The sequence below is a fragment of the Oreochromis aureus genome, linkage group 17 (assembly GCF_013358895.1).
Source record: "Oreochromis aureus strain Israel breed Guangdong linkage group 17, ZZ_aureus, whole genome shotgun sequence".
Classification (NCBI taxonomy): domain Eukaryota; kingdom Metazoa; phylum Chordata; class Actinopteri; order Cichliformes; family Cichlidae; genus Oreochromis; species Oreochromis aureus.
In genome coordinates, this window is record NC_052958.1 from 10,929,479 (window position 1) to 10,943,495 (window position 14,017).

At 40.4% G+C, this 14,017-nt stretch overlaps 1 protein-coding gene across 1 annotated transcript in view; it reads right to left on the reverse strand.

Annotated features, from left to right (window-relative positions):
• Positions 1 to 13,453, reverse strand: part of cacna2d4a (calcium channel, voltage-dependent, alpha 2/delta subunit 4a) — a 94,968-nt gene extending 81,515 nt beyond the window's left edge. The window contains exons 1-13 of the mRNA XM_031726636.2: positions 13,395 to 13,453; positions 13,149 to 13,318; positions 10,815 to 10,896; positions 7,602 to 7,718; positions 7,377 to 7,436; positions 6,022 to 6,184; positions 5,798 to 5,929; positions 5,212 to 5,272; positions 3,866 to 4,016; positions 2,985 to 3,059; positions 870 to 959; positions 599 to 712; positions 409 to 487 (exon numbers count right to left, since the gene is read on the reverse strand). Coding sequence (XP_031582496.2) covers positions 409 to 487; positions 599 to 712; positions 870 to 959; positions 2,985 to 3,059; positions 3,866 to 4,016; positions 5,212 to 5,272; positions 5,798 to 5,929; positions 6,022 to 6,184; positions 7,377 to 7,436; positions 7,602 to 7,718; positions 10,815 to 10,896; positions 13,149 to 13,318; positions 13,395 to 13,433 — 1,333 coding nt within the window. The 5' untranslated portion in view covers positions 13,434 to 13,453. The remainder of the gene's footprint in view (positions 1 to 408; positions 488 to 598; positions 713 to 869; positions 960 to 2,984; positions 3,060 to 3,865; positions 4,017 to 5,211; positions 5,273 to 5,797; positions 5,930 to 6,021; positions 6,185 to 7,376; positions 7,437 to 7,601; positions 7,719 to 10,814; positions 10,897 to 13,148; positions 13,319 to 13,394) is intronic.
• Positions 13,454 to 14,017: the final 564 nt, after the last annotated feature.

Consider the following 14,017-nt stretch of genomic DNA (forward strand, 5'->3'; position numbering starts at 1 on the left):
CAAACTGGATTGCACCTGTTACAGAGACACACTTATGACATTTTTGGCCAGGGATATGTTTGCAGTGTATCTGTGCTGATTATCAGTTATTTAGCCATGGATTTTTATATGCTAGAAGGAACTAATGTGATTATTTCCTAAGCTGCTGCTTGATGCCTTGTAATTCACAAGGGGGCAGCACCTGATACTTAGTTCCTCATAGTGCCACCTGGAATCACCACAGGGCCAGCACACCTCTTTTGGGGTTTCGTAAGATTCAGAAAATTAGTCTTTTTCACAAAAAAATATTCTTTAATCTTCAATTTATTACTGTTGCTGTCTTCCTGTAATGATTATGAAGGATTTCTCAGTACAAACAAATGTGACAACACAAACAAAGCCATCAAATTTAAAGACACTGGGCTTTACCCTTGTTGTTGCAGGCAATCCATTTGACATTTTCAGCAAACGTCATCTCCCGTCCAATCAGATAGGTGAACACTCGAACCTGGAGAGAAAGTCAGGTGCTATATGTAGTACGGCGTGATAAGCCACGCTAATTTAATACTCTGAACAGCTTTTAAAGGATGATATTTGACTGTGCTGGTCTTTATAATACCCGTCGTTCCGGCCAGTTAAACTCTTGAAAAACATTCTGGAAGTCCTCCATGGCTCCGTCTGTTATCAGCATGATTGCCTGGTTACACAGGCTGCCCTGCCCCAGTGCAGTAGCCTAAACACATAAATATGCACATCCAGTTTAATCAGTTTTTAAAATCTGCACTCAAGCTCTGTGTATTGTGGAGGTAGGAATTCCTAAATAACTTCGCTTCGCTATTATTACAGCCAAGGGGTAGCAGTTGCTATGATTGTGGCAAGGAAAGACAAACCTCATTGAGAATCCTGAAAGACTCCTTCATTGCTTTTTTTACTTTGCCCTCTCCTTTCACATGAAGCTCTTCCACCAAAAGCTTGAAATGCTGGAGCGAGACCCAGAAAAGTAAACACACAGACACTGTCAGTAAGCCAATGCGCTTCCCTTCGGGCAAACGCAACCGAATTAGTCACAACAGAAAAAAGAGAGCAAGGGAGACATAGAGAAGAGAGTGCAGTAGAGGGATTATCCCTGGCTTCCTGGCACACTGACCACTAACACCAAAGCTACTGCAACACCAGAAGGTAATCAAGATTAATCAACACACAAACAAAGACAGATTCACATGGACATATAAGGAGGAGGAATGACCATGTAAAAGTGTTTTACTCAGTTTTAGAAAGCTGTAAGTGTGCATGGACTTCTTTTATAAAAGACAAACCCTGCAAAATGTTGCATCTTGCATAGCACAAGGATGGATATAAACACTTCTCTAACTAGTCACTTGTATATGAAAATGCGGTTTAAACACTTATCATGACAAAACTGAAAAGGAAATGTGCTTTCTTTGGTGTCAAATACTAAAAGAGAACAAAAACTGCTGCTAACTGCTATTGTCTCTATGCAAAGAAGGGTTGAAATACAAAGCATTGGCAAAGCCACATGCAACCCCAGATCAAACATCTACATGCACGACCACTGCACACGGCTGCAGCTATTTATAGCACGTAAGAGGAGGTCTTGTGTCTGTGCATGTGAATAGTAAATAATTAGAACAATAAGAATAATTGCAAGCGTAGTGAAACTGGTTTCATGTGCTGTAAATTATATTTAAATATAGACATTTAGTTAAACAAGTGACTCCAAAACTGTGGAACGATCTCCCTTTAGAGATCAGACAGACTTCTGAAAACCCACCTCTTTACCCTGGCCTTTGACACCACGTGAGATATTGGTTTTTATTATTTTAGTTGTTTTTAGCTGAATCTATGCTGTTTTATCTTGTTTTTCTAATATAGGGCTGTTTTAATTTTGATGTATTATGTGTTTTATTTATTTATTTTTGCTGTTTTCTGTTATTCTATTGTTTTTAACGTATTTTCTGTACAGCACTTTGGTCCTGTACTGGGTATTTTAAAGTGCTTTATAAATAAAATTGGTTTGGATTGGATTGGAAACATGCTCGAAATAACTCAAATTGTTGTGAAGTATTATTAACACTACAACAACATTGCAAATTGCATTTAATCCCACATATCTGCTCTGTGCTATTCTGATAAATGAAACTGTTTGCTTATGTGCATTTGTACTGTGTCATTAGGGAATGTTTTGTACTGCATCTTTAACATGGTTGGCTTGCAGCCTCCGTTCGTGTTAAGTAATCTGTCCAGTAATGAAAGCTGAGAAGTGACCCAGTGTGACTTTCAGTAGGACTAAAAGTGAATGGTTATGCAGAAATATTGGAACTCTTGTATAACAACCGCAAAACTGATGATTGTCTTCCTCTACATGTGTGTTCCCACTTGTGCAAGTGTGTCAGCCAACATCTGTAAGCCCATTCTGCTACAGAATATCCTATGTATTCACCCAATCAGATCCCTTACTGACAGGTCATGTGACCAACTTAAAATTGTCAGCAGCCGGCGACCTCACCCAAACTGCCATGATGTGGAGGGGAGTGAAAGTAGGGCATACTTACAACAAATAAACACACACACACACACACACACACACACACACACACACAGACTGAGCAGGTGTTGGGAAGTAAAAAAAAAAGGAGAACAAAGGGATGAGAAGAAAAATAAAACAATGACATTATTGGTGTTGGACATAGAAATAATTCAAAAGAGGAGAAAAGAAGGGAAATTGGGAGGAATATTGATATTCTTAAGATGTTAGCAGAGGTCGAAGTCAGGCTCCTTCGACCACATACGCTCTCTAGGGTTTTACTGGGTAAATCCTTTAAAGGGCAGGTTGTTTTAACTGTGATGTGATTACGGCATAAGCTTTGTCTTCAGGGTATTAGCAAGATAACTTATAATTATTAAGTTACAAGAGGTTAATTCACTTAATCAGCCATGAGCATGAATGCATGTGGCATTTGTCAAGGGCTGTTTGTGTGTCTTACCTCTCGGTTATCCAGATCAGCCTGTACTAGCGTGCCCTGGAAGCAGGGCTCCACGTAGCGAACATAGTCACTGTACTGGAGACAGAAACCAATTCACATGAACCAATATGGCCACTGAGCAGCTAATGAAGAGTCAACATGATTAACATTTGCAGCAGGGGACAAACAGTTGTTAGTGCAGTTTTACGACCTGCAGTCAATCATCCTGAATATCACAAAGTAATTAAATTACACTTAATCTCTCCAACCAACCATCTTTAAATATTGACTGTTCATAATGTAACAACATTGAAGTTGTCGGATTAATATGGAGTATGATTTTAATGTGTTCAAAACCAGTTCTATCAAAGTCAAAGCTATGTTTCATTTTGAATAGACCTCATAAAAATAATTAACTAAACCATTTTTTAAACTACAGAGTTTAGATATGAAGAAGTACAGTTTTTTTGTTTTGTTTTGTTTTGCTGCACGGTCACTCGGCTGAAAGGAGTGTAGCTTTAAATTCTGGTAAAAATACAGCTTAAAGGCAGAGGATTTGCAGGAGGCGTATGATTACACACGCAGTAATACCAGGATAAACCATGCTTATTACACAGATTTGTAGTTGTAGGGTTACACACAGCCAAAATCCCCCCCAAAAACCTAAAAAGAAAACAAATTTAGAAGCTTTGATGTTACTGAAAATTTATGCCTGGCATGAACCAAATTTTGAATTTGGATCTGTTTGCATGTGTGTGTGCATATGTACCTCCATGTGGACCTGTGCATTAGTTCCAGTGCATTTGTGTGTTTGGGCTTTAATCTCTATGTCACGCTCATCCAGACTTAGACAAGTGCTCATTGCATTTGTCTTCTGTATGACTGTTTGTGCATATACTTACAGCTATGATGTTAACAAAATCATTTTCTCCCAGGGTGTCCAGGATTGTATTAATGGTGTGCTTGGCTATTGTCAGTCTGAGTCCCTTCATGCTGCCACTGACATCCACGACGATTACTACATCTTTAGGAGATGTGGCTGCTTGTATATACCTAAAAGGACGTAGAGAGAAAGAGGAAGTAGGTATAAGATGCACTACGACCTACATTTAACACCAAGTACGACCAGATTTGGTGTTATGTACTGCTACTCTAGCAGCCAGGAGGAGCAGACAGTGTTTATCCTTTTATATGTTCCTCTGTCCGTCTGTTCGGTCCCTTCATCTCTTTATTACCATCCCCTGATTTTTCCAAGCTAATTAACATAAATGAGATTTCCCCTCGAGCAGCAGGTGTGATCGGCAACTTTCCAGATTTACTCTGTCTGTTTCCTTGATCTCTGCTTCCCAGGACAACTGTATTTATGTCTGGAAATCAGACAGAGTTCCCGCAATCTAAACTTTGTCTTTGTGATAGATCTCTTTACAGCAAATAAAATGTCACATGTTTCATTGCAAAGGAAATAAGCATAAACACTAAATTAATGATGGCTGAATTCTAGTTAACTACTTTAGTGTAACAGTGCATATTACACTGTCATGTACACTCACCGCACTTCATTAGTCACACATCGCTAGTACAAAGTTAGACCCCCTTTTTCAGAACTTCCTTAATTTTATGGTATAGATTCAACAAGATCCAGGAAATATTCCTCAGAGATTTTGCTCCATATTGACATGATGGCATCACATAGTTGTTACAGATTTGTTGTCTGCACATTCATGGTGCAAATCCCCTTTAACTAATAAATACTTTTTAGTTTCCTGTTCTTAGCTGACAAGCGTGGCACTCGATGTGCTCATCTGTTTCAAGGTTCAATGGGTTGTGTCTTCAGAGATGCTCTTCTGCATACCTTGATTGCAACAAGTGGTTGTTTGAGTTACTCTTGCCTTCCTCTCAGCTCAAAGCAGTCTGGCCATTCTCCTCTGACCTCTGCCATTCACTTGATAATTCTTGCTCCATTTCCCAAACACTCAACAGCTCATCTAGTATCAACAACCGCGTCACATTCAGAAACACTTGAATCATTCTACTTTCCCATTCTGATGATAAGAATTCTTGAGACAGTCAAATACACCTAGAAAGTATGGGTGAACCATACTAGACTGCCTAATGGTGCATAGTCACTGTTGACTGGGAGTGATCAGATCTGTAAGTGGGGTTTGGAGCTTCACTTTGAGAGAGCTAAAGATAATCAAAAGGCATCAATGGAGAAGGACGGCGCAGTGTGACAGCAGTATAGCCTTACCAGTTTCTGTTTCTGCAATCAAATGTGACGACACCGTTTTCATCTGGAGTCCATTGGATGCCTGAAAGAAAACAGAGAGAGTGCAGATGATAGTCAGAGGACAAACACCTGCTTGGAAGATTTTTTGGTTGGACGGATGAACAACTGATGTCAAAATGAATGCTGTGGTAGCATTGTGTGATGACAAACTGTCAAACGAGGCTGTGATGGGTGACGCAGAGGGTGAGTAAAACAAGCTGTCACGGATCTTGTGTTAATTGCTCTCACTCTCTCTCACAACCACACACACACACATGCACGCACACACTCAGACAGACATGTACACACACAGAATTTATTAGCAGCCAGACTCTCACCGAGACTGACTCATCATGTTTGACTGTTTCTTGCGCTGTCAGTTGCTGTGTAAGTACAGTACACTGTTTGGCTTATGTAGCTGAATGTTTATCTACAGTGCTGTTCATGTTGTTTTAACACTGCATCATCACAGGAGAAAAGTGCAGCCAAGGGTATCATCAATTAACACACTGTGCTACAATTCTGGGACGCACATTTGCTGGCCCAAGTGTAGGTGACTCAGACGTACCTGGATATAGCCTGAAAAAGCCCGTAGAACTGCCAAAGTACTGCCAGGTGAGAGTTGGATCCTCCTGGAAGTTATCAGCGAAAACATCGTTCAGAGCCTCAGACATGAAGACTCCATTGAGAATATCAGGATCTACAAAACAGAGAGAGGTAATGTATTCTACTGCTAATCTAGTGTATTATGCAGCATTTGCAATTATATTTAAGGCTTTACGGTTGTGTTACCTCTGTTGTAGACATTTGTGGGAACTTGTATGTTACTTTGCTGTATGTTGACTGGCAGTTTATTAAAATGTTCGTTTTGCTCCAAAGGGAATTCTCCACCCAGTGGGACTGGATTCCCATCCTCATCCACAGTGTTGATCAACATGGAGTTATAATAGTCAAACTACAGAAAAAAGGAACAGTTGGTGACTGTACATATATATTAACATGAGTAACCAATAAGAACAAACAGTTGGTTATAATTCAGTTATAAGTCTGTGGATTTTTTTTCAGAAGGGCTGAAAATCAGCTCATAAACTGAATCATTAAAAGACAAATTGAAGCTGGATTCACTCTTGAGGCTTCACAGTAGCTATCCATCTTTAATATACAGTTTGTGGTTAGTTAACAAAGGGTCCTATATTAAAATGCCTGACGTCAGGTCATTTCCCTTTTTGCAGCTACTGTACTGGTGATTAAAACACTGCCAAATTATATCTGGGTTCATGGTTATGCATTATCAGGTGTGCAGAGGTTTTGAGTGACAGGTGTGGGGCCACGTTGTTTTTGCCGTTTGGTGACGAGGAGTTGGGCATTTGATTTCTCTGGTAAAATGCTCTTCTAAGCTCATTTTTTGCTAGCCTAAATTTGCATCCCATTTGTTCTCACATCTTTACTGCTTGGTGAGCGGTTACTGGAGGTTACTGGCTATCACTGTGAAATCTGTGATACCTTCTTGTGATTGCTTTGGTCACTAGCAGATTGTTGCAGTTACCAATGGTTTGCATGAAAGGCCCCAACTTGTCTTCAGACACTCAGCAGCTAAACACAGAGCAGTAGCAAAACTTGGCAAAAAACTGCAACGCAAATGGAAATGAAGAATGTTTGCCTTCAAAGTAAAAGCTTCGCCTTCAGTTGTTTCAGGAGGCATAACTTGTTAACGTAAACTGTCTCTGTTTGCAGTTTGGGTCAAAACTTTCACAGCTTCACAACTGCTCAGTGACTAACTGTTGAGTCACTTTCTTCCTTGCAAACTTTGGGCAACTGTAGCAATCTACTGTCCAAAGCAATCAAAAGGAAGGTTTTAGTGTAGTTCCCTATACCTCTTTGAAAACAATTTCACTTAGCCAACCACTGGACAATGAATGACTTTCCTAACTGTTGAGTCACTCTCGATGCCAGGGTAACTAAGGCCTAACCAAGCTAGCTACTCAGCCAATTAGCTTTCACAAGTTGCAACTGTAGCCAAATCACATATTCAGTGTCTGAGTTTATCCACAAAGCAATAGGTGGTTTTATGGTGGGGACATACTTATCCAGTGTATAAGCTGACAGCTGACAAATGAAAAACTTTTAAGCAGATATGTCACCCTTACCTCAAGTGTTTCATTGTACTCATGGTCCAGATCTGCATCCTCTGCTGCTTCTGCTAATCTCTGTGATAAAAGGCAAAGCATTAAAGATTTTCTTTTTCCTTTTTAATTAGCAAAGTGCAGCATTACACAAACCCACACTAGTGTACTATGTATCAGTGTTTGATTTGATGAATGCCCATTTGATTGGCATTAAAGGTGTTTTTACTCTGCATGCATAATTATTACCTTAACAGCTTTCATCTTCCTCCCAAGCATCTCTTCCATTTCTTCCGCAAACCTTTTCACCAGTTCGTCTCCATTCACCTCCTCTATCTTCACTGTACCTTCAATATCCTTGTATTTCTTTAAAACACACACACAATTCAATTGAAAAAGAAAGATTTGTTTAGAAAAATGTAAAACACTGTGCCAGCCTTTGCAAGACTGTTTTAAGACAACAAAACACAATTATAAACGATTTCTACATTTTCAACAACACACGAAACCAAACAGTAATAGGCAGACATAGAAACGAGTCTTTATCCTGACATGTTATTATAGCAGTGGCATTCAAAATGATCACCAAAAAACAGAATAAATTTTTTAACATATTTATGTGTTCTTTTTTTTTTCTAGTCCAACAACCAGTTTGCCAAATAATACTCATAGTATTTGTTCACAGTAGAATCACAGCAGCTGCATAAATGCAAATTAAGGGATCCCATACTGTTACTGCATGAGGACTGAAAGGTTAATTTCCTGCACTAAAAATAATTTAATGACATTTACCCGTCTTGTTTGTTTGGCCTTTATAAAGATGATTACCATTAATTACAATGTTTTACAATTATTATCAAATTTGCTCAGGAAATAGATTCGATAAGCCATGTGTCCCATGCAACAGTGCAACATCCATCTAATAACTAAGATAAGTTAGATGCTCATATGGATAAATACCAGATGTAAAATGAGAAAAAACCCACAATATATGGATCTTTTGCAGGTTTGTTTGGGGAAAAAGCCCTCTTTGTAGCTCCAACATGTTTATGACTGTCAAACAGAACCCCAAACACTCAATATCCTACCCAGTTTACTCAGGCAAAAAGACAGAATCACTAAGTGTTCCACTTATAACAAGAAGCCTATCGATTAGGCAGAGGTGGGTGATTTATGGCTCCTCGGTGCAAGGATACGACTAAAGCGCTGGCTGCTATTACACACCACTGGCTGAATAAAAACACATTTTGCAGATAGGAAAGATACAGCAAATTAATAGGGCTGTTATGGATACAGTTACTACAGCAAGTGTTGCTCGTGTGATAACTGAAGCACTTACAAGCACCACAATGCTTTCTGTTTTTGATCAGGTTGATATCTTACAAGCTGTGAGGTTGGACAGTGTAGAAAATTGTTTATAACAGCTAAATCAGTAAGGATTGGTTATTTGTACAGCTTGTTTGGTTAACGTTGTTAACACACATTTTGTGAGCCTGCATAGCAGATGGTGAATGGACCTGCTAGCGATACTACAGGGTGGCATGCAGTGCAAGCTCACACGTGCTAATTACTAAAAGGCATGTCTGCATTGTATTTGAATTAAATGTGTCATCAGATTGCTCTCTAGGCCATGCACAGATGTTGTACAGCAAATGTATGTCAGTCTGCCGTGTTCTTATTGGCTGATGTAATGCACAGAAGGGGGAGAAATGATGAATTCACACTCTGCCCCTTTCAGTTTTGCAGCATAATGTCGTATTTTCTCTGTCTTTTTTATCAGACTTGATATTTGTCTCTCTTCATTTAAATATTGTTTCTAAGATTTCTTTGTCCATTCCCAGCTTCCAGTTCCAACTTTAGCCGGTAATACAATAAGAGGTGCAGGTAGAGGGAGAGCTCAGCCCCAAATAACCTTCCCTGTATGTTCCTCTCTGTATACTTTTGCGTGACTAATCATCAATAAAGGCATATTAATTCCTACCATAACCATCATTAAATATAGCGTAAAAATAATAATTTGCTTGTCTGAAATGGGAAATTAGTGAAGCATACTATGACGCATCTTGTAACATAGTAACTGACAACAAATGTACTTGGGAATGAAGCTGTCTTGGGCTGGTATGTACAGTATGAGTAATCATTTGTTGATGTCTGACATCATCTATTTATAACTGTATATTATATTAAATGGACAGTTCACCCCCAATAAAATCAAGTCCTGCTTGTTTTGATGTGAATCGCCCCATTTTGGTGAACCTGTTGTAGAGATTTCTGTCCTATTTTGAATATAATGAACTTCACTGGCATGCTCAAAATGGAAGAAATATTTCCCCACTCAGCAGGAATGTTCCATCCATCCATCCATCCATCCATCCATCCATCCATCCATCCATCCATCCATCCATCTTCTTCCGCTTATCCGGGGCCGGGTCATGGGGGCAGTAGCCCAAGCAGAGAAGCCCAGACCTCCCCTCCCCAGCCACCTAATCCACCTTGTCCGGGGAAACACCGAGGCGTTCCCAGGTCAGCCAAGAGATATAATCTCTCCCGGTGGGAGATGCCCGGAACTCCTCACCCAGGAGACATCCTCGTCAGATGCACGAACCACCTCAACTGATGGGAGGAGCAGCAGCTCTACTCTGAGCCCCTCCCGGATGGCCGAACTTCTCACCCTATCTCTAAGGGAGAGGCCAGCCACCCTTCGGAGGGAGCCCATTTCTGCTGCTTGTATCCGCAATCCGCAGTGATGCGGACGCTTGCAGATACAAGTGTCCGCATCACTGCAGCTGCAGCACCAATCCGTCTGTCGATCTCCCGCTCCCTTATCCCATCACTCGTGAACAAGACCCCGAGTTACTTAAACTCCTCCACTTGGAGCAAGAACTCGTCCCTGATCCGGAGTTGGCACTCCACCTTTTTCCGGCTGAGGACCATGGCCTCGTATTTGGAGGTGCTGATTCTCATTCCCACCACTTCACACTCGGCCACGAACCGTTCCAAAGTCAGCTGGAGGCCATCACCCAATGAATCCAACAGAACCACATCATCCTTGAAAAGCAGATGAGATTCTGAGACCACCCAAGTGAAAGGCTTCCGCCACTCCCTTCCAGAAATTCCGAACCAGTCAGCCGACTAATGTAATTCTCTCTTTTTTTCTCTGTTTTTGGTCTCCACCAACTCCAAATGGGAATTTATGTCTATTTCAACAACTTGTTTGTTTTCTGCTTGCCATGTGGTCCTGGTAATGTGACTTACTGTGCAGTTTAAAACCTGGTTACTAAAAAAAAAAAATCCAAAAACCTTGCTATGAGCCATTTCATGTAGAAGCTGCTTTTTTCCCCTATTGATCTCCTTACATGAGCTGTGTTACCATACTGAAGAATGCAATGTAAATATTAATGGCTCACCCAGCTGGCTTATAGTTAATAAAAAATGTAATTTCATAGATGAACTGTCTCTTACCTTCTGCAGAAGTTTAGCTCCAGAGTACCTGGCGGACAAAGCAGTTATCTCTTTGCCAAATGACACGGCCCACTGCTGCACCCTGAACAGACAAAATACTTTATCAATGGATGGTAGATACCCTTATATAGGTAAAGACACAGCTACTAGCTCAAATTAATAAACCCATTATAAAACACTGGAAATGACCAGAAATGTACACAGCAAAACATTTAAGCACTTACTTCAAACTCACTACTGACAGAGTGAAGCAGATTATTTGAAGGTGATACTTAAAGTAGACAGTGTACCAGGTCAAGAGGTTATTCTGTGCTCAATAACATGCAGCAGTTCTACAAATCCTCCGTGTGAATGCCACTGAGGTAAGGTAATAATAGAGTTTAGAGAGCAGACAGGATGTGACAGATGGCTCAACCTATGGGGAGTCAGTCAGCTCGCTGCTAGTTTGCAGGCAGTCTTGCCAGCATCGGTACTGAAAACTGGCTTATCATTTGTTGACTTGTTGATATGGTCATTGCAAAATTTGAGCGTGTTCATTCTAAAATGTGTACACGTGTACTGTCAATATTCTTCTTCAAGAGATTTCGTTTAGTATTATCATTCTGGTTAATCACAGTCTAGCCGATCAATGTTCCTCCTATTTTAAAATTAAACTTATTAAAATGGCTATACTATAATTTTCGAACCAGTATCTGTACCAGTCAGATTAAGAACAGGCCTTTGACACACCAACCAGGTTGTAGCAACAACTTCAATGAACAGTAAAAGTATTTTACTTACTTCATTCTTTAATAGCTAAACTTGATTTTATCCCCAAAGAAGAAAAAGATCTGTGGGTACACTTATACTGTTTATTCCAGAGCAAAGACGTGTTTTGAGTAACAGCTCACAGAAAGGTGCAATGTTTCCTACTGGCATTAGGGTTGCATAGCCTTAGAGGATAAAGATCTGACCTTCTTGGCCTGAAATGTTCCGGTCGTGACACTGTTAACTTTCACAGCCATAAGGGACCTGCTGCCATTTCTTCCCTAGGCAGAGTGCGGCATTTGGGGCTTAGTGACCTATGTTGGACAGTTGAACTCTGGTGTCCCCAGAGCTTCATCTGCCGTCACCAGCCTGACTGCTGACAGCACATACAGTAAACTCTTTAAGCTGTATAACTACAAATCTTATACACTGCACTGAATATAACTCCAATCTGCACAGGCAGACATTGCTTTATGGTTTTGGTTGATAGATGTAAGTATGTAAAGCCTGTTATACAAACATTAACAACATCCATGCTAACAAAGTGCTGTGCTTCTCAGTCTCTCTCAACCCCTTTAATTTGTATCACTTTAACATATACAGTCACACACACATGCACACAAATTCTCTCGCTAACACACAGCTCACACACTCACACACAAACAAGGCTACTGCAGACTGACAGGACTGTATCGATCTGTTCTTGTCTTTCGTCAGCAAGGCGGTTGAAAACCGTTCAGGCGAAAGAGCTTCGTCTTGCCTTTGGAGAATAAACAAACACAGCATTTTGTCCCAAAAAGAAATATCCACCTGAGATAAACTGACCAGTAATCTTACACAGTCTTACAAAGTCAACACTCTGTGAAAGCAAAACACATTAGGCAATATAAACTGGTCCCTCTCATGGGAAGGCAAAAAGCAGTTTTACAGTAGAAGTAACAAGCCTTGTGATACGTACATATGATTAAATGCAAACATAGCAGGACTCCATCAATCTGTATAAGCAGAGCATTGGTGTTTGCCAGCATGGCTCTAGATGACTGCTGTGTGTCGACAGCGCTAACCACTTGATCACCATGCTGCCTTTTCCTACACAAAATCTTTTCTAACAACAAAAAAAAAAATTGTAATCTTTATTTTTTTTTAAATGAATGTCTCTTTATCTCTAGTCAGACTTATATGTCATATGTATTTAAATGTGGCTGTAGAGAGGAGGACAGTTTGGCAGTTAGCTGTACCCCACAGGTGTCCAGATGGTCCATATGTATGTAGAATAATCAGCCAACCTAGAAGGAACACTATTGACTCATCCATCTGACATATGGCTTTAAGAAGGATCATACTGCACGTAGAGCTGCCAGGGTGTGCACACAGAAATTACCTGATTAAAAAAAAAAAAGGCTGTGTGTCTATATTTGCCACTGAATGGCAGCACACTGAGTGCCACTGTGATTGAGGATACAGCCATGATATGGGTATGTAAACAAAAACAAATGCAAAAATGAAATTAATTTCAGAATAAATGCAGCTTTATACAAACACCAGACACCAGTCACCTGTCTATTTTTCTAGCGCAGTTTTACTTACGTTTCTGGTGAGATCTTCATTTGACCATCAGTCATGAGGCACAGCGAGCTGGAGAGGATAATCCACATCAGCATCATCAGCCTCCCGCTGTATAGCCCACTTCTGTCTAATTTAATGGCATTCCCAGCTTTTCCCAGACTCCAGCAGTTCATCCCTGCAGCTGCCGTACGCTGGAGAGAAATTGAGGAAATCAGAACAGTGAAAAAGCATGAATTTAGAAATGCTCAGGTCAAAGAGCAAACCCACAGAGAGGGAAACCTGAAGTCTTGGCACAGATCTACCCATACAGGGTGGTACACAATGCACCTTCTAGCCGACATCTACACCACTAACTGTGAAAAAAGGGTGAGCATTAGCATTAACTTCCTCCCTTCTTTGGAATATTTAAAAGTAACAGAATTAGGCCAGCCAGGTTCTGCAGCACCACTTAGAGGCTGTATCTTAGCTAGTATATGGCAGTAATAACATCTTTATAGGAACATTTATACCTAGATCACTCTCTGTCAAGTTAGGCTGTTGACACTTTTGTGCATGCTAATTGAACTATATTCCAGTCATGTATGTTGGAGTTGCACGAAAGCACAGAGTATTATTGCTTCTGTAAAGTCTTGTAGCTATGAATGTATACAATACAAAAAATTACAACTACCACATGCACATCACCGAACTGTTATCACCTTGCAAAAACAGTCAAACTAATGTACCTCTTGATCAGGAATGGTTCAATTAATTTTCTCAAGGGGCCACGTGAGAAACTGGGACTGTTTTAGGAGACCGGACCAATTCTGTACTCACAAGGTGTGTTTGATTTGGCAAACTGGTTGCTGGATGCCCTTCCAAAGGGATTTGTGTCTTCCTTTGGGGGTGCA